We start from the raw sequence: 27,802 nt of genomic DNA on the forward strand, positions 1-27,802 counted from the left end.
TAGACTGTATATTAATATAACATCACAGACAAATGCCTCATACTGGATCTCACACAAGGCCGACCATATTCAAAGTTTGCAAGCGAGCATTTGTACCGCTGTCGTCCTCGGTGGCGTCGGGCTCGAGGTTGTCGGCCATGCCGGTGCATATGAGTTGCTGCAGGACGGCTTCGGCAATTGGCATCACCATAGCTGTGGTGGACGTGTTGCTGAGCCACATGGACAGAAAAACTGTGCAACACATGAAGCCCAGCACCAACCTTGCGCAAGAGAGCATGAATAAAGATTGTTAGGTACGTTTGTCTCATGACAATTGATCCCTTGAGACTTTTCGCATTGGTGTGAAATCAATGCTTTTACTTTTCAGGGACTTAAAGTATAGTGTGTTAGTACTTTTCTCACCCCTGGTAGACTGTCCGTTTTCTATGCTTACGGTGTACACTCTTGCATGCTTGAACACTCACATGCCAGGCTTGGCCCCCGCAATCATCACCATGCGCAGGGCGATGCGCTTGTGCAGGTTCCACTTTTCTATGGACGCTGCCAGACAGATGACTCCCATCAGCAGCAACGTGGTGTCTTTCGAGTACTCGGCCGCCACCTGAACATACGTCAAAGACAGGCCTCACAGGAACTGATGGCTGATGGCTGAATGTGGGTTTTTACCTCCTTCACCCACTTCCCTACTTCACCCTCCCCTGTTTGGATCAACACTTACACCATTCTTTCTTTTCAATCTCGTCGTTGTATAAGCCAACGTCTCGTCCCCTCTCACCTAACGCCTGCTGGACTTTGTCCTGCTGGGCTGTTTGCCATATTTCATACATGATGACAATCAATTCCACACCGGATACAGTTGGAAATGTGTTATTTAATTGTCTTTTAGGTCAAAAAGTAAACAATTAGTGCAAAAGTAAAGAATATGAACACAATTGTAAACTACAATGTATTCCTCTTCCAAACCTAGCTACATTATCATTAAATTATATTTATTTATATCTATGTTTAGTTATATTTTAATTTCCATTAACTAACTTGAGTGCTTTGAAAGGCACATATAAATATAAGCTATCATTTTTTTCATATAGCTGTTATAACGGACATCATGCAGACATACCTAATGAATTGTCCAGTGAGAGTACCAGAAGATTTGATACAAGCAGTATTTCACAAAATGGCATCCAAAGATGTCATCACCTGCGTACCCCCTGAATGCTCAACTCAGGTGTTTATTGGTGCAACTTTCCCAGTTCTACGTTGCCGCCATTGCAGCTACCAGGTGGACTACAGTAAGCAAGCGTTATAACAGACAGGAAATGTTGCATAAAAGCTCTCTGTTTATGGACCACCATCACAAGAGGCTTACAGTGTGGTTAAGAGGCAGCTTTGCAATTTGGTCACATGGCACTCTTTTTATGTAATGCTGTGATAAGAAAGGTAAAGAAAAATGGAGGTGGGTGACTTATTGGTGATACGATGGGCTTTACCCACTAGTCAACAAGGACGAGCCATTGGACATGCTTTTACACCTGTTAAAGAGGAGATATGTGCGAAACGTGACAGTACACCTACAGGACTAAAACATTCTCTGTGCAGCATTACTAAAGCAAAACACAAAGAAAGGACCATTCACTTTCTGTCTGATCTGGGCTTAGAGAAAATATAGATGACTCAGCACAGACATTCCGTTTCTATGCATTGCTCTGAAGATTTAACGCCTTCCACATGCACAGTCAGAAAAACAATTTTAAGGTTCACCGTTGTCACGTGACATCAAACATACATATGAAAACTCAAATTGCCAACAGGCAATTTGTGTGTTTCACTTCATTTGCAGTGTGTTCACCTTCCTTTGGCACATCTAAGTGTATTTTTTATTTTTGCAAAGCAGGGGTTTACTGTAATGTGTGATGGCTTGTCGAAAAAAATACCAAACTACAATAAAAAACAAACAAAACAAAAAACTCACCTCGCTTGACTTTAGTACCCCAAAGAGTGGGTAGAGGAAGGCAGGGACGAGGGCGGCAGCACCCAAGGGAACAGCCTCTGATACCCAGTAGACTGCCGTCACTATTAGCACATATGCGCAACATGCCTCCTGCAAACCAACAAACCCACAGAACATCGAATGAATGCATACATTTTCATCATTTTATTTTCTATAAAACAGTTCTGGATGAGGGTTAAGACTGAGCCATTGCAAATCATTGGTGCAATGTTTCCATTGGTCGGGATATCAAATTATGTAAAAGGTCCTAACATAATTCCCTGGGGTACTCCAACATGTCGAAGTGAATTGATTTGAACTGATCAACCTAGATTAGACCCACTGTCAAAGTCCACATGTTATCGCACTTAAATCTATGAACTGTGTCTTCCTTTGCTATTGATTTAATTTGGCGAGGACTATTTCCAGATATAAGGCGCAATTTTATTTTAGTTATGCCAGAAAACAAAATGTGGGCAAGGACCCACAACGGTTCACTTTCTCTTTAATAGTGAACAACGACAATAATGAGAATTAATGGGAAAATGTATCGAGTGTAATATCACGCTACCCAAAAAAAAAACATAGTACTTTAATTACTGTACTACATACACTTTCTAGCGATTAAATTTTAATTTTAGTGCCCTATAAATAGTTGGACACTCGTAATAAATATAAACATAATACATTTCAATTTTTTTTTAAGTAATTATTTTTTTGACAGTGTTTTCCCTGGCTGTAAATTCTGACAAACAATTTGTCAAATTAAATACTTCACCAACTATTACTGCTGCGACTGCAAATAAAATATCAACCCAAATAAAAATACAAAAATGTAAATAAAGTAAAACATTTAAATCCAATACAATGAAAATATAAAATAAAATTCAACAGATAAAATTGAAACACTAGCAACACATTCTAAAGCTGTCAACGATAATGTCAAGGTCCCACCCAAAAAATATCTGAATTGTTTCATATAGCTTTCAGTTTTACTTCCAAGTCCTGTTGACTTGTGAACGGCTGGGACCGTGCTGAATCAGCACTGAAAATTCACATGCATGGAGGTGGAAAAGCCAGACTGATAGTGGGGTTAAAGCAATGCACAAGGGTGGGAAGGTGCTGAGGCGCATGAGGGGGGTACATGCAAAGATAAAATGAGTAAACACAGGACGGGAGATACAAGCAAGATGGCCTGATTCAGCACTCACTGATTATTGATTATTGGCTACTGTTTATCAGAGGAGGCTGTGAGACCTTCAAACATGCATTGCTGATTTCTTTGTTGGTGTCCTTTTGCAAGTTAAAGCTAAAGTGCAAAGTAAGCAACAGCTGCTGATGGAATAATCAGACTTTATAATGATAGAGGCTTTGCGTTCAAACTCGAGTCGGACCTCATTTACTTATAACCATTTAAAAAAGGGTATCATGTTGGGATACCTTTTTTTGAATACATCTTTTTTTTTTTTTTTTTTTTTTGCTTCCTAACGCATTGCTAGGGTAGCGAATTTCAACTCGGTATCAGCAAATACTCAAAATCAAGTGACTCGAGCATCCCGAGACTCTCGGCATAATTACTTTGGAAAAGCAGATATTTCACCTTTGTGTTGACTATCTTAAATTGTGCAGGCGTATTTCCACCTCAGCGCGGCTAATCAACTCCCTGTTATCAGTGGTGGGCTCAGGAAATGATGATGAGTGGCATTTAAACAAAGAAACTTGAAAGGCTAATTAGATCACCTGGTGGAATAAATGTGCGTTCCCTGAACCAATCAACAACAGGCTATATTACCTTTTTAAATTTACTTATTATCTCACAGTCATACAAAAATGTTTACCATGTTCAACTACTACTAATTCATTTTTCCTTCTTTTGTCATTATACATTTTGTATTCACCGAGTCATTGTGGTGCAGTATATAAACCAAAATGCTTTTAATTCTAAGAAAGTGAGATTACATGTCACATTCCTAACAACACCGTCGAGTGCTATTTTTTTTTTAAACTAAGCAATATGTTTCATAAAAAATGTTGGTGTTTTTTGTGGTGGGCTGGAACGGATTAATAGCATTCATTTCAATGGGGAACGTTGCTTTCAGATGCACGTTATTAGCGTTGAACACATGTTCACGGAAAAAAAACTTGTAAATCAAGGTACATGGTACACCACTGTATATGAAAATCACAATGAGCTTGTCTCACTTCACTCACAAATGTACTTATTCTATAAACATACTTATTACTCTGTTGTATGAATGGCAACAAGTGGATACGCAGGTCAAATGTACTCCTTACCACCTATTTGGAAGTGCATACAATTGTTTCCGCCTGTCACTATATGTAACTGGCATAGATAGATAAACATTATTTGGAGTAATTTTCCGACCAATTAAGTCAACTTAGATCATGACCCTTAGCCCAGTGGTTGGGAATCACTGTCTTTGTGAATTCAAATGCATAAAGCTTAATGACAAAGACTGGCTCCACAACAAAATGTAATCCGCTACTAGGAATTACTTTTGGGTGTCAGTTGGCTCACTAGCAAGCAAACAAACATGGAAAATGTGGTAATAATGAGCCAGTGTTTGGCTGGATGTTCTGTTGTGCTGCAGCCGGACACAGACTCACACACACACACACACACACACACACACACTCACACACACGTCACATTCCTGAAACAGTCTGTGGTCCCCAGTGTCGTAAGAAGCCAGCGGGACGCCGCCCCTGCGTGCTGTCGGTGGTGGTACATTGATTATATAACTTCATTACTCTGATTATTTTTTTCTTTGTGTTGATGTTCTGGCACCTCGGCTCTGGCTCGGCCTCATCCTGGGTCAGCAGCGTACGGTGCCAAACATGCATCGGCGCTGACATAACAGCAAGGAGAGCGGCGATTGGCCAGCGGGCCACTTGGAAGCACGTGAACACTCCTTTGAATGAAAACCACTTTACCCCGTACAACAATATTAGCATCACAGTGGTACCTTGACTTTTGAGTTAAATTTGATACATGATTATTTTTACTACTTTTTTTCCCCCACTTAACTTTCACTGAGCTTATATATTGCTCATGTTTTTCTATGATTTCCAGCTTTAATTTAATGGACATCATCCGCTTTTTCTTCTCAGCGCTCACTTTCTTCGGACTCGTTGGCCTGATGTGAAGTTCGCTGCAACCATAAAGGGCCGGCGTGCCTGCAGCTCACTCGCAAGCCAAATTTTTGCTCGCAACACAAAGCAAAAAAAATGGACCGAGGTTCGGCTCGTAACTTGAAGAACTTGTAAGTTGAGCACTTTTAAGTCAAGGTACTACTGTATAAGAGGTTTTACACAAATAAGGATGCCGTGCGGATTTCTCCACGAGATCCAGCAGATGGTGCTATGTTGAAAAAAAAAAACTCTTTTGTCCCACAATGTCATTTACTGTCAGTTGTGACGAATCGACTACTCTCATAATTATCTCAAAAGTGACATTTATTTCGAACAATTTCCTTTCTATTACTTTGTCTGACTGCCTAATTTCTTTGCTGTTGATGGCAGCACAAAGAAACCTAATGGTCATGACTGGGATATATATATATATATATATATATATATATATATATATATATATATATATATATATATATTGTTAATCATAGAAGTATTTTGCAATGTAACTGGGGTTGTGTCCTAAATAAATCAGTAAAGCAAGAGTAATTATGCGTTATCTACTTAGCCAATTTTTTTTTTCAGTTGCAAAGTTTTACAAATGATTTGTATTAATAGTTTTCTATTGCAGTTTAGTGAATTGCTGGAAGAGTACGTTTTGATGGTAAGTTGCTGACCAAAATCTTTACCACAATATTGATCGTGTACTAAAGCTTGCTAAAAGGACAATTATTAGCCTAATAGCATGATTGACCAAGTCAGTTTTAACTTATTGTTACAATGTCAATTAAAAATAGCATTGTGCTTGCTACAAATTTTGTTTTTTTTTTAATGTCTGTGTAGAATCCAAGTCATGCAGGCAATGATAATCCACAAAGGTTGAATCGGGGCAACTGGACTTTGTTGTGAAAAAATGACCCCTGTAACTATGCTCTCTGGCTAACAATTTGGATTCCCTTCTTCCCAGTTGCCACCATTACTTCATCCGGTTCCTCAACCAGGAAAGGTCCAGAATTTCATTTCATCTAAACCGAACTGGTACATTTGTCACGTTTGTTATGACTTATCCCGAGTCTTTCGTATAACTTTCCAAGCCAAGTAGCAACCCTGCGCACAATGGATTTAAGCTTGTGATAATCCTATTGTTCTTGCAACAGTTTTTACATGACTGAGATTTGCTTTTCCGCCCATTTCTTCTATTATGAATGGGACGTTTATGCGTCTTTGAACCCTTTTGGCCTCATCTTCCACTGATCTCCATGTCATCAACGTGACGCGACATCTCCACACAGACACGGCCTGCTGATCTGGATGAGCATTCATCACGACAATAGGCCCTTTTGATTGATTCACGCACAAGAAAATCCCATCAGTTGACTGCAGCTGTCAAAAAAGGAGCTTCAACAACACCAACTGGATGTTATGTCGTGGGTATTTTTCTATTATTTGGTACGAATGTATCGTTAAATTGAGTGCTGCTGTTATGGAGAGGTGGTATGTAACAGTATAAATGCTTTGTAACTGTACTGAAGTGGATTTTTTTAAGTCTCTACTTGACTTCAGTGTTTACTTTTTACTTTTACGCAGATGTCTGTACTTTCTACTCCAGACTTGGTCAAAATAGGCTTCTAATATTTTATTGTTTTATAGACAGGTATACTTCTACTTAAGTACAGATTGTGCATACTTTTGCCACCTCTGGTCATTTATGGATTCAGAAACTCAAACTGTGCCTTTTCTTTTGACTTTTGACTTTCACTCAGATACAGTATTTGTACTTTCTCCTCCTCACTTAGTCAAATTAGGCTTTTATTTTTATTTTTTTGTTTACACAGGTATTATCTGTACTTCTACTTAAGTACAGAATGTGGGGACTTTTGCCACCTCTGCTGATTTACCGATTCAACAATTTCAACTGTGTATTTTACTGACTTGAATGAATTGCTCTTCCTAAAATAATGCAGTAGTCAAGTTGTTTTCACAAATAGACACACAACAGAACTTAATCTTCTGCCATATTTGCTTACGATTTCCTCTGTTCTTTTATCTTTATAGTATTAAAGTTGTTTGACTTACGCTGGTGGGGTGGATGAGAGGAAGTGGCAACAGGGAGAGTGGGATGAAAATCACCACGATCAGATTCCTCGCCCTCCACAGCCTCCGGAACAGATCCATCCTGGCTGCGGCCTCCAGCCTCATGGGTGACCCGGAGCTCTGGACTCAACAGAACCGACCGTGAACGTCAGCTGGGGGGGGTGAGGGAGGGGAGGTGTCCAGTCACCACAGGCAGGGGCAGCACACAACCGGGCCAGGACCGATGATGAAGGGGGGCCGCACTGTTTCCAATGCGTAAAGTTCGCCTGGCTGCGCGCTTTTACGCATGAGTGGACTGGTGTGGTGTGTTTGGGCCAAGCCACTTAGGAACACGACAGTCTCCCCCGTCCTGGCTTCTGTCTGCAGCGTCAGGTGAGGCCCCAGGGGCTCATTTATTGGTCTGCTTTGCTATGCTAAACAAGCATTGTTTTGTACCAACCTCTTCTTGTGCGTCACCCAATCAGACTTGAGGTGTTTGCATAAGGGTGTGGGCGTGAGCATGAGGTCCATAACTGCAAGGGATGTTACTCGTGGAAAATACCACGAAAACAGTTAAAGATTAATACAACTAAAATAATTTGACTATTGAATATTATAGAGTTCAGTATACAGTACATGTGTTTATATTTAAATAAATCCTGAGGACATTTGGATCAGGTTATATGTAGTTTCATGTTAAAATATTTTAAGATCAAATTATAAATATAGTGCAACTATATACGTACACACTACTGTACAACAATAATACTGTAACCCAGCCCAACTTTCCAAGCAATTATCCTACACCGCCTTCTAGAGGAGGGTTTTATATGTGCATCTATATAGCAATATATATATATATATATAACCTTATACCGTATAAAATACTGTATCTGTATGTAGGTGTACATGCAAGCCAAACCAGGACAGGTTTGTGTTTCAATTTTTAAATGAATACAAAATAACTACAAAAATGTGGAAATAAATTTTAATTAACCAATTTTAGGGGGGGGGGGAATTTGTTTTTTTGTCTCAATTAACCAATGATTAAATAAAACTTTAAATGGATATTTGGAATTACGTATTTTAATATTTTTTAAATTATATTTTTCCCATGAAACCAATTGACATTTTTTAATTATATAAATGATTTAAAAATAACAACAAAATAGTCAATCCATTTTAATTAACCAATTTAAGGATAAAAACAAAGTGGGCCATACTTTGTGTGCTACACTAACTTTAAAGTAAATAAAATTTTAAAAATAAATATTTGATAACAATCCACCTTAAGCACATAAGGCTCTCTTAATAAGGTTTGACGCACTGGTAAATAACCTCACATGGCAGACATTCCATTCACATTCACATGCACATGCATCAACGTGAACAAAAAAAATAAATCAGCAAATGACCAAAATGTTTCTTTAGTAAGGATTAACTGTGATTTCCTGATAAAAACAAACAATTGATTGACTGCTGCTGACTGGAAGCGAAGACTCGGGAAAAAGGATTATCCTCTCAGTTTCATATGATGTCAAATATGTTAGCTTGTGAATAACTTTGCTATTAGTTGTACGCTCACAAAACAGAAGGCAGAGTGGCCAGATGAAGTTTGGGTCCCGTCCTCAATGTCCAACACAAACCTTCAGATTCTGGAGCTTCAGTTAAAATCGACACAAAAAAAACATTTTTAGTGTCAAATGTTTGTCTACATTTATCCAAAACCCAAAATCTCCTAAATCCCTTGGAGCTGAAAGTTTGTCAAAGTCTAACAGGAGAAAAAGGCAAGAGGTAAAACTAGTCATTAATAATTTATTCGCAATCGCACTGCAACATATTCCTGAAGATCTCCCAGGAGAGACTGAAGAACAGCGGGCAAACACGCGCTTACAGTATATTTACACACAGATATCATTTTGAAAAGTTGAGAAACAATCAGTGCAATGCAAATGGATTGTACTGTACTTAAAAGTTAAATACAACTGAACTGTACCACACCGAGAATCACACCAGCCTTGCTCACTGAAAGATGCCAGATAAGGTAAGAAAAAGCTGTAACTGTAACTAATATCCACGAGGTGGCGTTGTGCACATATCTCATTTATCACTGTGTGCTTGAGCCACTCCAACCAACCATCAGCCTGAGCTCAACTGTACTATCCCAGTTACATTAGACTGCCTATTAATATATCCTCATCAACGTTTTTTTTTTTTTTTTTTTGGCCTATTTTCCCACACATTTGCATTTGGTTTAATGTGGGATTACACCGAGGCAAAGCGTTTTCCCGTCAGCATTATAGTTTAGTGAAAGACCCGAAATGTAAATATACTTGACCTCAGATTAGAGGTCACGTCTACACATTAAAATATCTTTCCTCTTTTGGACGTAGCTACTTTCTCACTAGTTAATGAAGTGTGTGGATGTGTGTCCAGGTCCTGTGGCGCACACCACAACATGAGCTCAGCAGAGCTGCAGGGGTGCCTAAATGGTTTATTTGAACATTTGTGTCTGTCTGACTTTTTAATCTGCTGCTGTAATTTAACATCAAAGCTGCAGGGGATTTGGCTGAAGCTTGAATCCTCACCGAAATCTAGAGGGATATTTTCAAACATCTCCAAAACAACGTTGATTGGGATCATTTGTTCATGGTCTATGAGTTAGAGCAGTGATTATCAAAGTGTGGTATGCGGGCTCCCTCTAGTCGTACGAGAAAGTATCACTGAATTCAATTTTCAAACTGTGAATACTGTTACAGTGGCTTAAACCTTTTTTTGTTTCATACAGTTACGTTGTATTTAACATTAAAGTACAATACATTTGCGTTTAATCTTTTAAAATGTTTTGTTTCCAAACATTGAACATAGAATTCTATCAGCAAGTGGTCATGGACAAGCCGTGAAGGTGGTCGGCTTCGGGAGGATAATTCCCCGGGCTTGATCCGACCTCTTTGCCCTTCAAATCCAGCCCGCTCCCGTGCCGTGTGGAATAAAGGAGCAATTGTCACCGTGCGTGTCATTCACAAGGCTCAAGTTCAAGATTGAGTCAAATTTTGATCGATGCAATGCAGTCGGCGCAGAGGTAGGCACACGAAGGTCTGATGGCCTCTGAGAGGATTACGTAATTCATTATCATTTTTGGAAAATTCTTAATTTTAGGAGCATTATATGACTAGTTGAATTGAATGTGTTATTTTTTATCTGTGTGTTTATTTATTTATCTATCTTTCAAAAGCGAGTTTTGTATTAATTTTTTAAAGACTCAATAATTATGTATGTAATCAAGAGTTATTTTCAAGCTGGAGCATAATATAGATGACTTTATATACAGTACTGATTTACACGTACTTTAATGCATTCATAAAAAAATTTTAAAGTAATGTATTTTTATTTAGTTCTTCAGAATTGTCTGTAGACCACTATACAGTATTGATTTTTCTTTTTTTTTTTTTAAACATAGTAGACACTTTTGCGGGTGTTCCGATGTGTGTGAGCCAAGAGGAGATGAGACAGACTCAGACGGCTCATGAACACACACACACACACACACACACACAAACAAAAAAGAAGAATTGAGTTGAGTCTGAATGTGTGTGTGTTTGTGTGTGGTATGTTTTGCATTGCATAACAGTGTTTGATGTGCTCCAAGATGGCTGCATAAGGGATTAGGGTCATACTAATGATTTGCTCAGTTTGTGGATGTCTGCACACACGTTCAACACTTCTCAGCTCACAAATAACTCTTTAGTGCAGGGGATTTCAAGCTTTTTGGGTCCAAGGACCCCTTACAGTGAAGATTTTCATTTTAAAGGACCCCCGTCATAATACTAACGCCAATTACATATGACCATGTGTAATGCTAAATGCTTGATTATGAAATTAAATCCTATTTTGTTGGGATGAAAAGTCACAATCTTACGAGAATAAAGTCATATTTTCAAAAGATAAAGTTGTGATATTAAAGTCAAAAGTTAATGAGGGAAGAAATTCATATCTCAACAAGTGAATTTGAAAACTTAGTAGAAATATTAAGCCGTTTGTTTGGGGGGGGCAGCTTTATATGTGAAGGTCACATTAGTGTGCGTCACTACAAGTACATTGGCGTATCATCGCTGTACAAAGCTGTGATAGCGATGCTAACCTATGGATGAAAGCATCACCACTCAACCCGACGACAGGCGTCTCAATCTCCTTCCGCCATTCCTCCTGTCCGATAGTTTTGCCGCTCTCATGTCATCGCTCACTTCCCCACACTCTCGCACTTTAATCGATCTTCCAATTTATTTTTTCCACCCTCTTTTTGCCTCTTCCTATTTTTGGTCCCACGTGCATCAATGAGTAATGCGTTCGCTCGGACGTTCTGTCTGGAGAGGCATCAACAAGAGCGATCACGTTCATAGTACACCTGAGCATCTATACCTGGTATACTAATACACACTGTTAGGAGACTAAAAGACTCACTCTGAGTGGACAGCAAGTGCAGTCACGTTTCAGCCCATGGATGCCAACTCATATAGGCTGCAAACTGGGAATGCAAATCTGAGTGCCCTTTAAGTCCCATGTACACATTGAGTTGAGATTTCAAACTCCAGTGAGAAAAGGGTTCTGTGCTCCCCTCGTCATCGCTGAATCTGCTCCTCCGACTGTGGCACTCCTTTCGGGGCAAAAGCGTCTTACTGACTGAAATCAAAAGCTATTTTAATCCCCCCCAAAAAATCAAGTTACATTTCAACAAAGGACCCCTGATTTAACAACAGCAACACAATTCTTGCATCCATTGATTTCAAGGTTCTCAATCGGGTTGAGATCAGGGGAGTATGTCTCTCCTTTTATACACATAGCAGCCAATGATGTTTTTCATTGAAATAGTTTTTGACCTCAGTAAATATGACCTCCCAATGCAGCAAATTCAACAAATGACTATTTTCAGTTGTCACCTATAAAATGTCATTTGGAACAGTGCATTTAAGTTTCTTTGTTTTTCAAAAAGATACTGTTATACAGTAATTGCAAAGTTTGTTCAAAAACATTTGAATTCTACGCAAATGTTTGACGACTCGAAAATTATGTTGCCTGTCATTTGCATCAAGTATTTAGGAATGTCAGAGAAAAATATAATTTGCATAATAATTTTAAATGCGGTGTAAAACAATGGATGGATGTGGGATGATATTATTGTATGTTTAATGCAGTACAGTGCTATTTTTCATATTGGAATTAGAATTACAATTTTCATTGTCATCGCACGGTGTACAACGAAATTGGTGCAAAAGACATTTAAAAAGAAAAATATACACAGTGACACATTTTGAAATAAGAATAAATATATATATTTTTTTTAATATGCTAATAACACATGTAAATATAAATATATATTTAAATATTCTATTATTAAAAACCCGTTGGTGTTTTGTGGGACTAAAACGGATTAATGGCATTTATATTCATCACAATGGGGAATTGGGGATGATTGAATGATTTGAACATGATTTAAGTTACAAGCATGGTTACGGACCGAATTCAACTTGTAAGTTAAGGTAGCACTGTATACTGTTTTAAAAAAAAACAAAAAACAAAAACTGAGATATAGCCTGGGAACACCGTAGAGTACACCATTGAAGGATAACGATAGCACCGCTAACTCTGGGGCTCCAATCCCTGACACCTTGCTTACAGCGAAAGCACCCCCCACCACAACAACGGCGGCGGCAGGGTAGGCAGGGGTGCACGTGAGAGGGTCACAGTGGTGGAAGCTCGCATGCAGGCAGCCACTGCACGAGTGAGAGCTCAGCACAGCTCAGCCAGCGAGTGACTGTTACGCAAGAGCTCAGTCGGCCCAGCTGGAGATGAGAGAGCAAGTTAGAGAGAGGGAGGGAGAGAGAGAGACAGAGAGAGAGAGAGAGAGAGAGAGAGAGAGAGAAAGAGGGAGTAGCAAACAGCACAGGAGACAAACGCTGACTTTCTTTCTCTGCTTTACAGCCAGCATCATGAACGGGATTTTCTGAAGAGTACCCGAAGCAAAAGGATCCAAGAAGTGATGGAGTCAACACATGTGACCTTGGCGCTGTGAACTTCTCTGCTCATCCTCTCACATTCATCACTTGTCCCCATGGTTTCAAACGTTGGAACCGCTTCCCAAAGCCCTCGCGTTTGGGTGCTGCTGAAGCCTTTACTATGCGTGCTGGTACTGACCCTAGGCTCAGCGCTAAGCCTGGAGGACTTGCAGAACGCCACCACCGCCGCCGTGACCCCGCCGCCGCCCCCGGACGAGTGGACCGGCACCCTGGTCCGCCTGCAGCCCAACCTGCAGACGGAGGGCCGAGCAACAACAGTGGAGGTGCAGACAGAGTTGGAGACGCAAACTCCAACCAGAAACTACACAGGTCAGTCTGCCGCCAGGTAAACTTTTTGTTTTTGCCGATGAATGAAGCACTTTTCCTAACTGGGGGCTGTGAGCTGTAGCTTGAAGGTCTACAAATTCATTTACAATACATGATTAGATCGTATCATTTCAATAAAGTGCATACTTAAAGCCAACAAAACAAACGTACTAAACCAGTGGTTCTCGAACTTTTTACACCAAGTTCCACCTCAAACATTCAACATTAATCAGAATCAGAATCATCTTTATTTGCCAAGTATGTCCAAAAACACACAAGGAATTTGTCTCCGGTAGTTGGAGCCGCTCTAGTTCGACAACAGACAGTCAATTGACAGAACACTTTAGAGACAGAAAGACATTGACAAAAAAACAGTCACTGAGCAGGAAAGGGTTGCTAGTTATCTGGTAATGCCGGTACTTTTTTTTTTTAACAATTGTGCAAAAAGATGCAGAGTCCTCTAGCACTTAGAGCAGTTCGAATGACTAATATTGCAATAGTCCGGTGCAATGTTAGTCATTCGAACTGCTCTAATGCTAGAGGACTCTGCATCTTTTTCCACAATTGTCAAAAAATAATAATAATAATAAAATAAAAAATGTACTGGCATTTGCCGTACTGTGCTTTAATATAACTAAGAAATGAAGTGCACTTAAATAGTGATTTAGTTCTGAGTTAAATAAAAATTGTACTCCAATAAATGTTTGAAAACAAACCGTTCTTCAATATTAAAACCAAATGTATTGTACTATACTTTAAAGTTAATACAACTGAACTGCATTTAAAAACTGCAGTGTTTTAGATTTTTTTTTTTTAATATTTAAACTACAAATGCAAGCTTTTATTCCAATGTTTAATTGTATTGAATGTCAATGTCAATTTTACTTCTATTTAATTAAGTGATACTTTTCGGTGCCACTCCAGGGAGCTGATGTACCACTAGTGGTACTCGTACCGCACATCACAGTGCCAAACCAATGACTCCGCTCTACCTTCCTTACTTAGCCTTGGACCAAAAGATCCAATATGATTGTGATTTATCACATAAATCTGACATCCCTGCAAGTCAGTTTTTTGTTTTCCCTTTAAACAAAACCAAATAAAAGTATTATTACAGAAATAAAGTCATATTTTTCCAAGGACAAATAGATGTTTTTTTTTTTTGTTTTGTTTTGTTTAGGGGGTGAGGGGTTTGGGTATAACCCTATTTAATACAATAATACAATATAGTCCTAATTTTTGGAAAAGTGAAGATGTTTTGTTTCAAGAATAAAAGCCATAATGTTACGAGAATAAAGTTGTATTCTTGAAATTCACTCGTCAAAATAACGACTTTTGTCCATTGTAAATCTTTGACTTTAAGATCTTAATATTGCAACTTTATCTTGGAAAAATATGACTTTTCTCGTAAATGATGACTGTTCATTTTGTTCTTGTAACATAAAATAAAGAAATTCTTGAAAAAAAAAACCTTTTTTAACTTTTCTCTACAATATAAAATACTTCAAATACTTATTAAATTGCTTTTTACATGTATGCAGAGAGAAACATGATTTATTTTGATTTTCTCACTCATTCAATAAGACCTATTACTAATAAGGATAACAATCTGAATGTCAGTATATGTCGCTGGCTGAGATTTTTTTGCAGTAAATAAAAAATTGGGGGACCAATTAAGTGATATTGGAGTGCATGCATCAATGTGTGCTCGTATGCACTTGTACATAATGTATCTGCACTACAAAATTCTACACTTGCAAACTTTATGGAAACAGTTTATGGAAGAACTTGACATCCCTGACTGTCAAATGTCGCAGAAGGTCTTCCCAGTACAAAAGAGTACACAGACGACTACCCCCCCACCCCCCCCACCCCCTTACAACTGATGAGACTGATAGATGTCTCACTACTGAGAGTGATTAGGAGCTTCCTCGACTAGTCCTCACCTCCCCAGGGGCGGGCAAAGATTAAGTCTGGGGTGTTTGAATTATAGGTTGTGCTTTTGGATAAAGGGTTGAAACAGAGGTGACACATTTATTTTTCATGCTCTCGCTCAAAGATAAGGAAAGTGCTTAGGCCGGAGGCTGGACAGCCACACATCCGGAAATGTCTGCTACGTATATCGCTGTGTTATGTCTTCCATAACTAAAGAAGTGTGAGTGCAGGAGCGTTCCAGTGTGTGTGTGTGTGTGTGTGTGTGTGTGTGTGTGTGTGTGTGTGTGTGTGTGTGTGCACGCTTGGAGAAAGCAGATGATGCATTTAAAGACAGTTGTCCGAAGTAGAGCATGACTTCAACCTCCACTGGACCATGAGCTGCCTTTCTCCTCTCCTCTGCTCTCCATCCCTCCCTTCAATCCTTTTCTACATCGGCCTGCCTCTTTGCTGTTTTTTTTTTTTAAGCTTACCAGCTCCATTGTAACCTCCTTTATTCTTCCCTTTTTCCCTGTCTCCTCTTGTTTTGTCTTCTTATCCGCACTTATCCACTCTCTTCCCCCTTTCCCAAGCATTCATTTGTTTCTCCCTGCCAGTCGCCCGTCCTGTCTCGCTGAGCCACAGCTCACGTGGACGCAAAATAGCCGTCAGCAGAAGACAAAATGCAAAGCTCACGTGCCTCAAACACACACACACACACACACACACACACACACACATTACAAATGGACTCACTGAAACAACATCAATCTTCTTAAAGGTTTAGAGAATAAACACAGTTGCTTGTTTCATAACAGCGGCTCTGTGTCTCACAGAGCATAGAGTAAGCACTTTATGCTTTAATAACATCCACGCACATGCGCACACACACACACACAGGTTATCAGCTGGGCTTGCCACATGCATGAATTACCACAGCAAAGCCCTGTTCACTTTTCAAAGTGTCCTAAATCCTGGAGGTGTGATAAACAGTGCGGTGTGTGTGTGTGTGTGTGTGTGTGTGTGTGTGTGTGTGTGTGTGTGTGTGTGAGTGAGAGAGAGTGTGTGTGTGTGTGTGTGTGTGTGTGTGTGTGTGTGTGTGTGTGTGTGTGTGTGGTAGCGTAAATGTCTAATTCCCACAAGAATTAACCATATGTGCATATTTTGTTGACTTATTCATCCCCCTTCCATCTTATTTTAAGCCAATTTGACTCATCTCCTCGGTTTCAGCCCAGAGCAGCGAAACGGTCTCTCTTGTTATTCAGACACTGACTAAATAGTGTGGAAATGCAAAGATGGAGGGAGGATGGTTATTAGATGTTCATTAGATGCTGTATGCTGAATTATGAAGAGGATGCTGTTATAATATGGAATCAAATATGCCCTGTTAAAGTCAAAGTCACCAATTTATTTGGTACTTACTGTACAGTGACAGTTACACAGTTCACTGAGCTATTTCAAATCAAATGTCAACTTTTTAGCCATTGAAACAAATCAGTGAACGCGCCAATCTCTTTCCTGAAGCCCCCCGAAAAATGTTGTTAAGCCTCCGCCCCTCAAAATTATTTGGTTGTATGTGGTTACAGCCAAGTTTGTGTCTTCGCCCCACCTAAAACCTTATTACCCCCTGAACTATTTTGTAATTCCCAACAAATTCTTACTATTTTATTATACTAATGTGAACCATCTAATGAGTTATTTTCTTCTACCTTTTTAATTTATTTTATTTGACAGGTTATATTTACTCTTTTATCTTCTACTCTGAACCTGTTTCTTTTTATTTTGATATAGTATTTCTACAAATTTACCTGTCTTCTGTTTTTAAATTATTGATATTTTATTTTATTTTTAAAGAAAATACTGATTTATCTTCTTCTCTTATCTTTTTAATTTTGTTCTACTTTTGGGGGGGAATGATTAGTCTTATGCCCTTCCCCAATTTAATTTTATTTAATCAATGTTACTGTTTGTACTCTATTCGGTCTAATTTAACTTTGATCATTTTATCTACAACCACCATTATTAAATAATTTGCTGTATATATATTATTGCTGTATTTATAACAAGCCTGTATCCTGAGTTGTCTTCAATGGGTTTTCATTCACAACATTTTGCCTACTTTATTTTACTACAATTTGTATTGATTCCTTTCTACAGAGTTTCTTTCGAAGGCTGGTGGCTGTTATGAAATGTGCAATTTTCTATTGCTTCACATTGTTATTGTGCCTTGGTGGAGGTCTGCACTCTCCAGAGAATCTCAGATTTTTGTTTTTATTACAAGCAGCCACAGATGCTAAGTTGAAGGTCTACAAAAAGCTGCAGCTGAGTCAGGCTTACTTCAGCGGTTGGAGAAGCCGCACAAGCCTTTATATTAACACGGTAACACCTCCAATTAACCTCAGCAGCTTGTGTGTGTGACAGTGTTCATGTAAATCCCTCAGTGGGGCCTCTATCACTTACTTAGCAGGCGTTCGGCTTGCTAATCTGCTCAAGCACGAGTTTACGCTGATTCTTTTTTATCTGTGTTGTTTGGGGGGGGGTATTTAGTTGTGTAAAAATACTCGTAAAAAAGTTGCCAACTGTAAACTCTTCGTGATGGAATGTAGACAGCAAAAGTAAAAAGTCATCAGAATCAACTTAAGTCACAAAGTATTTTCACTTGGTAACTTGCCACCATTGACAGAATCCAAACAGTGATGCACAGATTTAGGCACAGAATCCACCTCACGATGACACTAAGATGCTTATTCTCCACTGATAAAATAGTCAGGCGGCCAAACGTCGATGTGAAATGTTTCAATGGCTCGGTTGTGATTATCCCCAAGCCAATTACCTTTGTCTATCCCGGGCTATTTCGAGCGTCGGGAATCCTGGTAATGGCACAGTAACACGCGGGACTATCATACCGCGTGGACACGCCCACTATTAGCGCGTTGTAGTTTTGAAGCCAATTACTTTTGTCAATTTGAGTTCAGAGGACGCCCTCATGTAATCTGCCACCATGTGTCTTCGCCACCTGGGAACAACAGCCATCTTGATCCTGCTCTTAAGTGAGTAGTAGTTAATAGATTGATTGATTGATTGTGTGATGCTCTAAGTCAGCTGGGATACACACCAGCTTCCCCATGTCCCTGAACTGGATAAGTGGCAGGAAATGAATGGAACTGAAAACTGATTTACTGGTCATTGATTGGTCAAATGGTCTATGTCACAACCATCATAGTCCAATCCGATCAATTAAAGGAGTAACTGTAAATCAGGAGAAAACCAGCATCCACCCATCAAACTTTGAGGTCTTTGCACTTTTTTTTTTTTTTTTTTTTTTTTTTTTTTAAATGAAAACAGGTTCAGATAAAGTCTCTGCTGAAACACCACGAACGTTAATCTCTTTTGTTGCTTTGGTTACAGCTAAACCGTGACCTTAGCTGCCACTTTTATCCGCTCCGGGGATGCCATTTAGCTGATTAGACCCTTGTGGGCACGTATTCTTGCCTAGTATTTCACATTTAAGTCGTTATATTTAAATTTATACTTTTGAGACCAGTAGGCTGCAGGCATTCTACTCTTGATCTTTTTTATTAAATAATTATATTTTAATTAATTACCGATTTCTGCTACATAGGCATATATTCTTTCTGGTGGTAATTTAATTCTTTAAATTCGATTTAACTATTTTATTATTGTATGCATTTGTACATTGCAAGACTATGTACTACTATTTTTCTGATATAAATCCGCATTCTAAAAATCTGTTGGTAATTTTAGGGGGTTTTGAAGAGATTAATGGCATTTCAACACATTTCAATGGGGAAAGTTGATTTGCGGTAGGAGCTGAAAGTCAAGGTACCACTCCACACTGAAATGACCTTGTCTCAATTTACAAACTGACTGACAATGTATGTAATCTGGACACGTTTCATTCAACACAAACCTAATACGCTGACAGATGGACACACAGAAATATTTTCATTTTATTTTGGGTCACTTCAGGGAAAAGTCATCATATTTCAGGGTGAAAGAATGACAAATGGGCCATTTCTATTGCTTACAAATGTGAAAATGGGTTAAATTTTACCCAAAGATTTTGTCGGGTTAAATGGAGAAAATGGAAGAAACAATCTGCCATCTGCCCTGATGAGTGTGGAGGTCGTTGCCCCTACCTCCCCCCACTTATATTGTATCATTTAAAAACAACCCACAAAAAAATGAATGTTTACTCCATTATTCTGTCAGCAACCATTATGATGAATAATTCAAGCACCACAGTGTACAGTAAAATGTGACTTGGTGGGAGACAAAACTGCTTGTTTTATTACCTCCTCCAAGGATCTCTCAGGAGGACTGTGTAAAAATTAGTAAACCATTTTACACACCAAAAATGTTATATGAGATGGATGTCTATGAAGACAAGTTGCCATCGTGTGAAACTATGTATTTTCCAGGAAATTATTTGGCCCGAGACTGGGTCACACTCTCAAAAATAGGCAACTTTTTAATTCTTAAGGTAGTAATGTTTAATTAGAGTGAGGATTATGATGGGATCCTTGGAAAAATGTCCCCCCATCAAGGGGTCCCTGGACCCAAAACGTTTGAGAACCCCTCCTCTAGAGCTATCATATCAAACTAAAGCTGAGCAAACTGAAGTTTCTGGGCTGTAAGTAGGGTTATTTAAAACCCAAGCAGGCCTTTTCCACAGCTAACTGGGAATACAAGCAGCTTCCCTGCAAACACAGTTGCGTGTTAAGCCTTTTTCCTCTCATTCACGCTCTGTTTCCTATCAAACACCTGACACTCACAGGACAGGATGGAACCAGCATCCAACAAATTCACATTATTTGACCCAAAAGCAGCAAAACAGTGTGTGCATTTACAAACAAACTGAACCAACACTGATCTGCGAAGCCTCACATGTTCACACACACACACATGCGATTAGGTAATAGGTGGCGATACAGCACATCAAAAATGGATACGCCCCGTGATGCCGAGGAGAAGTTGGTGTGAGGTCGTATCAGATTCAGCTGGAGCAAAGAGACTGGAAAAAAAATAAAAATCACTTAGGAAGAAGACAGTAACACAAAAGTGTTGTGAAGCCAGTCTCCTGCTAGCGAAGAATGCCACCTCCCATCTGTGTCAACTCACGGCACTAAAGCCTAACTCTGTTTATTTTTTACGATGAACAAGTGAAAAGTGATCCGGTGTAGCCTTTTGTTCAGAAACACAATAAGTGGACGCTTCATTAGGTTCCGCACAATCTTCAATACGAGAGCTGTATCGAAATACAGTGGTGCCTTGAGATGACCACGCTTGTAACTAATACGGTCGTATCTCAAATCGTTTCTCTATTAAAATAACAATCCGTTCAGGCCGATCCAAAAAAAACAACAACAAAAAACATTTTGTAATGGATTTTTTAACAAGCAAAAATAGCACTCTATATTGTACTTCATAAAAACATACAGTAATGACACATAGATTGTAAATAATTAAACAGTTTTTGCCACATTTTTTTGCTTCAATTCAAGGGACATTGTGCTGCTCCTTCTGGTCCGCACACATTGGCCACCTGGGGGCTGTTTAATACAGACATAAGGATATACAAGAAGCCGGTCAAAACACCTTCGTAAGTCACAGTAATATTAGTGGTTCTTTGTCAGGGACAAAGAATATATGCCTGTGAGTATTGTTGTGTGTATTATCCGTCTTTTATCTGCCAAACTGCTGACTGTTGCGAAGTGAGTTGAGCTCACTGCCCATACAGATCTCAAATTTAATAAGTCAGGTCATTTGTATCTTCAGGCACCACTATATATAGTTTCGAGACATTTCTGTTTGGTGGTGTGCCATTAGATTATTCCAATGTAAAATATGTGCCTTGGCTCAATAAAGGTTGGGAAACGCCGCTTTAAACAAACAGACATTGGGGGTCTGCAAGGCAAATAAAGCACATTTTTGGTTGTTTGTGTGTGGTTGCCAGGTTTTAAGTTGAATCCAGGAGAACAATAACATGCAAAACACAAACATCCCAACAACTACAAAACAAAGGTTTCCCAGTTAGAATACGTTTTCAATCTTTTCGGCATTAATTCCCCCTTTTCACTCATCCTGCATGGCCTCCGCTGGAAGGATAGCAAATGAGTTTACCCGCAACAGCGTAGCAACAGAGTTTTAAAACACACTGTCCATCCATCCATTGTCTTCCGCTTATCCGAGGTCGGGTCGCGGGGGCAGCAGCCTCAGCAGGGAAGCCCAGACTTCCCTCTCCCCAGCCACTTCCTCCAGCTCTTCCGAGGGCATCCCGAGGCGTTCCCAGGCAAGCCGAGAGACGTAGTCTCTCCAGCGTGTCCTGGGTCGTCCCCGGGGTCTCCTCCCGGTGGGACGTGCCCAGAACACCTCACCAGGGAGGCATCCAGGAGGCATCCTAAACAGATGTCCGAGCCACCTCATCTGGCTCCTCTCAATGCGGAGGAGCAGCGGCTCTACTCTGAGCCCGTCCCAGATGACCGAGCTTCTCACCTTGTCTCTAAGGGAGAGCCCGGACACCCTGCAGAGGAAACTACTTTTGGCTGCTTGTATCCGGGATCTTGACCCACAGCTTGTGACCATAGGTGAGGTTAGGAACGTAGATCGACCGGTAAATTGAGAGCTTTGCCTTGCGGCTTTAGCTCCTTCTTCACCACAACAGATCGCATCACTGCAGACGCTGCACCGATCCGCCTGTCGATCTCCCGTTCCATTCTTCCCTCACCCGTGAACAAGACCCCAAGATATTTGAACTCCTCCACTTGGGGAAGGATCTCATCCCCGACCTGGAGAGGGCACGCCACCCTTTTCTGACTAAAGGACCATGGTCTAAGATTTAGAGGTGCTGATTCTCATCCCAGCCGCTTCACACTAGGCTGCGAACCGCTCCAGTGAGTTGGAGATCAAGGCCTGATGAAGCCAACAGAACCCCATCATCTGCAAAACGCAGAGATGCGATACTGAGGCCACCAAACCGGACCCCCTCTATGCCTCGGCTGCGCCTAGAAATTCTGTCCATAAAAGTTATGAACAGAATCGTTGACAAAGGGCAGCCTTGGAGGAGTCCAACCCTCACTGGAAACGAGTCCGACTGACTGCCGGCAATGCGAACCAAACTCTGACACCGGTCGTACAGGGACCGAACAGCCCGTATCAGGTGGTTCGGTACCCCATACTCCCGAAGCACCCCCCACAGGACTCCAACAACTTAGCTCCTAGGATCATTGGGACACACAAACCCCTCCACCACGATAAGGCGACGGCTCAAGGAGAGGACACACTGTCACGTAATACATTTAATAATGAATGCGGCTTTACAGCAGTGGAAGTCAAGTGTGTATGAGTGTGAGAAAAAGCTCAAGGGACACACACTCACAACCATTCTCTACATGTACACAAATCAAAGAACGTGCTGATTATTCAGAATCATATTTTAATATTATGTATGCATATTATTATATAATTGTATGGGACTTTATTTTTTAAAAAAACATACAGTCATGATTGAATTTAGTTTAATGGAATGAATGAAACAGTTTGTGCATCATGATAATTCAGTGGGCATTGTGCTGCTCATTTGTGGGTAGTATAAGACATACAGACATACTAAGCATAGATTTGATGACAAAAGCACAGAAGTAGACGGTCTAAACAAAGCTGAAATAATATTGAGTCATTTTTTGCAGAAGGTAAAGAATATTTGCCTGTTAGTATTGTTGTATACTCTGTGGTACGACTGCTTGTGTTCAAATATAATTGATTTTCTGGTTTATAATTGCCAAGACATTGATACTAGTTTCGTAAACTCATCTGTTGCATTTTGCATTGTATATTAGCATTCAGCTAGTGGACTTTCATAAGACGAAGTTAATGTGATATGGTTAAATACATAACGTGCAATTCTTTTTGTTTTGACTAATTTGACAGTAAACTTCAAAGAATTGTTCATTGAATTTCGCTCCCACCATTGCTAGCGCTCTTAACTGAAAGGTTTCTCCTAATTCAGACAAAAAGGCTCACATCTAAAAAAATAAAAAATTAAAACTCCCAAGTTGACGTACCGCTGTAGTTTTTAAAACTATCACTGCAAAACCAAATGAACGCAAAATATGGTTGTTGTTTTTTTGTGCACCGGGCAGTTTTTGTGCAAGAGCATTTCACTTGCAGTTGAATCTGTTGATGTGGACATGGGCCTGACTTTTGTCCTCTAAACAGTGAATCAGCTCATCCTTGTTGCCATGAAATGCACCGTCCATGCTGCACGTGTTTGATGTGAGCGACTTCATATGTGTTTGTGTATGTCTGCGAGAGAGGAAAAAGAGGGAGGGGGTGTGACATCATCCCCACACATGATGACGGGATCCTCTGTCAGCATCTCTCCGGCTGCAGAAATCCTCCCATCTGTCCTTCCTAATCAGCGGAAAGCAGCTCGCATGTTCAGAGGGTCTTAAACACAATGTCAGCTCGTGTGTGCGCGCACACACACACGCACGCACGTACACACATATATACAGTATACAGATTACTCTAATACTGACAGAGCAAACCGCAGCATCACACGCCCCTCTGGCTGTTACTCATTAGAAGCAGAATTAGTGAAGCCGACACCATGTTGGAAAGGACGCTCACCACGCTAATTAGCATCGGTTCATGATGCACAAAGTAAGCAGAGTTGCACTACATTGCATGCAAAGTGGAGCCACTCCAGGGGCAAACATTTCCATCAAGAGAATCTAATTGGTAACACACACTCACAATGTCCTGATTACTGTTTCAAAAGCTACAGAAATAGATACGATATTCTATCATTAGCCTAATAGCACAGTTGCCAAAGTCATTTTTTATTTCGTAGCTTTTTTCTGGCTTTTTTGTTCATAAGCTCATGGACATAGTCAATTATTAGACAAAGAAATAAGTTATACGTTATTTTAAGCAAATAGCAGTCATACAACAAGTGGCATCGTGCACCGCTGATCATTAGACGAGAGTCTCACCAGAATTATCTGTCCTCTTCCGGAATCTGTCTTCCTTTTTCCGTGTTTCACTCTGCCCACAAAGTGTGGGGAATTTCCATCTATTATCTCAAGCACATGGGCCCTGACATTAGGTCTGTTCTAAAATGGTTGATAATCTTCCAGTCAGAAGATGTGTGAATGCTTTGCTCAACATATATGCAACCTATGATAGTATATAGTGTGGCAATAATTGCTCAAACATTATATACACTAATACTTTATTGCTCAAGCAAGTTTCGTTTCAGGGTCACAAACTGACGAAGTTTAAAAGTCTTTCCCAGGTTTCGTTTCTTGCAGGTATCTAAATTTAGCATGAAAAATCCCATTTAACATGGTGAAATACAAAAAAAAAAAAAGGGGGGGGGGGGGGGGAAGAAACACCGTATCTCTTTAAATCTCATCACATCAGGATCTCATTTGTTGTTCTGATATAATATCTTCATATATGTTATTGCCCTGGAAGCTTTCTAGTGTCATTCTCTTTGGAAAGGCAGAATATTGGATCATTAGATAAAGTGTGGCCGCACGGTGGCCGACCGGTTAGAGCGTCAGCCTCACAGTTCTAAGGACCCGGGTTCAATCCCCGGCCCTGCCTGTGTGGAGTTTGCATGTTCTCCCCGTGCCTGCGTGGGTTTTCTCCGGGCACTCTGGTTTCCTCCCACATCCCAAAAACATGCATTAATTGGAGATTAATTGGATGGATGGATGGATGGAGAGATAAAGTGTAGGTATATCTAACGTTTTGGCTTTGTTGTGTGCTGTGTTCCATGCTGATTTCCTTGGAATAAAATGAAATTTATTATTAAATCATCTCCTTTAAAAGTAGATTTTTTTAAAGAATAATTTCATGTGCAAAAGCTGCAACTCAACAGTGATCAATAACATATTGAACTACATCACTTTGGCTATGCATGCAAGGTCCTGGGAGAGTCTAACAATAGCGGCTGTATCATGACACCTCAGAGCAGTATTTGTGTATTGCAGCATAAAGAGGATATAAATAGAGCTTTCGCTCCCTCCGTGTACAGTATCACCATGTCTCCCATGTAAGTGCCAGTGCCTGAGAAGAAAACAGACACTCTAGTCGTAACACGGAAAAGCAGAAAATAGAACATCAGGCAGATAAAAAGAGGATGGGGCTGGGAAAATGGATGAGGAAAATATAACAAGAATAAAAGTGCAATCCCCCACAAAAGCTTCTATGAGGATGATTTCCCAATTTCCTGACTGGTAGAAATGCACTTAAACGTCATATTTTGTTAGCTGCCTTACAAAGCTAAAAATTTTGGCAAAAACAAAGTGTGTGTGATTCCTCCTTTTGTTTTTTATAAGTCCTTATTCGTGCCAATTAATTCAACCAAGGAAGGTATACTATCTATTAAAAAAAAAAAAAAAAGTAGCCCCACTTGGTTCTACTATGCAAACTTCAATGATCATTCAATAGTTCAAGTACAGGAGGGGAAAAAGGTCCATATATATATATCCATCCATTTTCTGAGCCGCTTCTCCTCACGAGGGTCGCGGGCGTGCTGGAGCCTATCCCAGCTGTCATCGGGCAGGAGGCGGGGTACACCCTGAACTGGTTGCCAGCCCATCGCAGGGCACATACAAACAAACAACCATTCGCACACACATTCACACCTACGGGCAATTTAGAGTCTCCAATTAATGCATGTTTTTGGGATGTGGGAGGAAACCGGAGTGCCCGGAGAAAACCCACGCAGGCACGGGGAGAACATGCAAACTCCACACAGGCGGGACCGGGGATTGAACCCTAGTCCTCAGAACTGTGAGGCTGACGCTCTAACCAGTCGGCCACCGTGCCGCCCTTACTGAGTCTCTTAGCTGTGAAACACTTATGTGTATGTCTGTACTATATTGCCCCGATGTGGCCAAGGTGAGCACACCAAAAGCACAAAGTCAATGGGCATTGATGCATGAAATCGTACTGCACAAACTGTTTAACTCTTTACATTCTTTCTGAATATGTTATTAACAAATGTTTTTATAAAGTACAATACTACAGAGCTTTTTTTTTTTTTTTTTTTTTTTTTTTTTTTTTTAATGGATCACAAAAAAATTTGTTTTTTGTTTTATGTAGGGCTGGAGCAGAGTAATGGTATTTCTCTTCATTTCAATAGGTAAAGATTATTTGAGATAGTTTTTGTTTGGCGGTGTGATGTGAGTTTTTTTTAATTGTAAAATGTGTGCCTTGGCTCAATAAGAATTTGGAAACACTGATGTAATGTGCAAAAAAAACTACACTGGTCTTCCAACATGACCTCTCTGGCTCTTCAGGTCTGTCCTGTATGCCCGTCCTGCCTCCACGTCGGGGCTCCTTCTACGTGGAGAGCGGCACCGGGGTGTCGGTGGGCAGCGCGTTGGCCTTCTGGTGCCGCGGGGGCTACCAGTTGGTGGGCCACGACAAGATCTACTGCAATGTCCACAATGGGAAAGCGCAGTGGAGCAACTACTTGCCCGTGTGTGAGGGTAAGGCTCATGTCTTTGCAACTCAAGGGTGCAAATACATGGAAGAGCACTGCTGGATTAGGAAATGTTTCCACCACCCCCCACCCCCGCAGCAATCCCCAGGCCAGAGGACCGCGGGTTGAGAGTGGCCGTGTTGGCGTCGGTGGTGAGCGGCGTCGTCATCCTCGCCATGTCGCTGTCCTTCCTCGTCTGCTGCCTGCAAGAACAATCCAGCAAGAAAAAAGCCAAAAAAGACGTTCGGACCAGGTAGGTGGGGGAGAAAAAAGTAAAAAAATAAAAAATAAAAAAATAAAAAAAAATAAAAAAATCATCTCCTTTCTTGGACTAGGCTTTTGATGCTGGAAGAAGACTTTGCAAATACAAACTTTGTGGATGAACAGAACTTTAATGAAAAAATTCTTGGCAAATGGTTTCGCTCTTGCCCATCTTCCCCGGTCCAAGAATTTTACCTCTAGCGGCACAATACAAATGCCCTCGGCCATTCCTCCTAATCATGGCCCCCAGTTTCTCCGTCCCCCCGCTATTTTGAACTTCTCTGGCTGGTCAAGAGACCCTCTAAATAAATATAATAATAATAATAAGAATAAGAAGAAGAAGAAGAATAAGAAGAAGAAGAAGAAGAAGAAGAAGAAGAAGAAGAAGAAGAAGAAGAAGAAGAAGAAGAAGAAGAAGAAGAAGAAGAAGAAGAAGAAGAAGAAGAAGAAGAAGAAGAAGAAGAAGAAGAAGAAGAAGAATAATAATAATAATAATAATAATAATAATAATAATAA

General features: G+C 40.1%; 2 protein-coding genes across 6 annotated transcripts in view; one reads left to right on the forward strand and one right to left on the reverse strand.

Annotated features, from left to right (window-relative positions):
• Window positions 1–27,802, reverse strand: part of slc13a4 (solute carrier family 13 member 4) — a 44,679-nt gene that overhangs the window by 6,013 nt on the left and 10,864 nt on the right. Inside the window, exons 2-5 of one of the 3 annotated variants that reach the window (XM_061762243.1) lie at window positions 7,217–7,354; window positions 1,970–2,098; window positions 465–601; window positions 97–260 (exon numbers count right to left, since the gene is read on the reverse strand). In XM_061762243.1, coding sequence (XP_061618227.1) covers window positions 97–260; window positions 465–601; window positions 1,970–2,098; window positions 7,217–7,339 — 553 coding nt within the window. In that variant the 5' untranslated portion in view covers window positions 7,340–7,354. Of the gene's footprint in view, window positions 1–96; window positions 261–464; window positions 602–1,969; window positions 2,099–3,587; window positions 3,993–7,216; window positions 7,625–27,802 lie in introns of those variants that run through there. The other 2 variants (XM_061762244.1, XM_061762245.1) reach the window with 2 other exon arrangements.
• Window positions 7,455–27,802, forward strand: part of zgc:162331 (uncharacterized protein LOC793007 homolog) — a 29,243-nt gene continuing 8,895 nt past the window's right edge. The window contains exons 1-5 of one of the 3 annotated variants that reach the window (XM_061762255.1): window positions 7,455–7,606; window positions 10,082–10,295; window positions 13,193–13,596; window positions 26,841–27,032; window positions 27,125–27,278. In XM_061762255.1, the coding sequence (XP_061618239.1) occupies window positions 13,323–13,596; window positions 26,841–27,032; window positions 27,125–27,278 (620 nt within the window). In that variant the 5' untranslated portion in view covers window positions 7,455–7,606; window positions 10,082–10,295; window positions 13,193–13,322. Of the gene's footprint in view, window positions 7,607–10,081; window positions 10,296–12,822; window positions 13,597–26,840; window positions 27,033–27,124; window positions 27,279–27,802 lie in introns of those variants that run through there. The other 2 variants (XM_061762256.1, XM_061762254.1) reach the window with 2 other exon arrangements.

Source organism: Phyllopteryx taeniolatus, chromosome 22 (assembly GCF_024500385.1).
Source record: "Phyllopteryx taeniolatus isolate TA_2022b chromosome 22, UOR_Ptae_1.2, whole genome shotgun sequence".
Taxonomy (NCBI): Eukaryota; Metazoa; Chordata; class Actinopteri; order Syngnathiformes; family Syngnathidae; genus Phyllopteryx; species Phyllopteryx taeniolatus.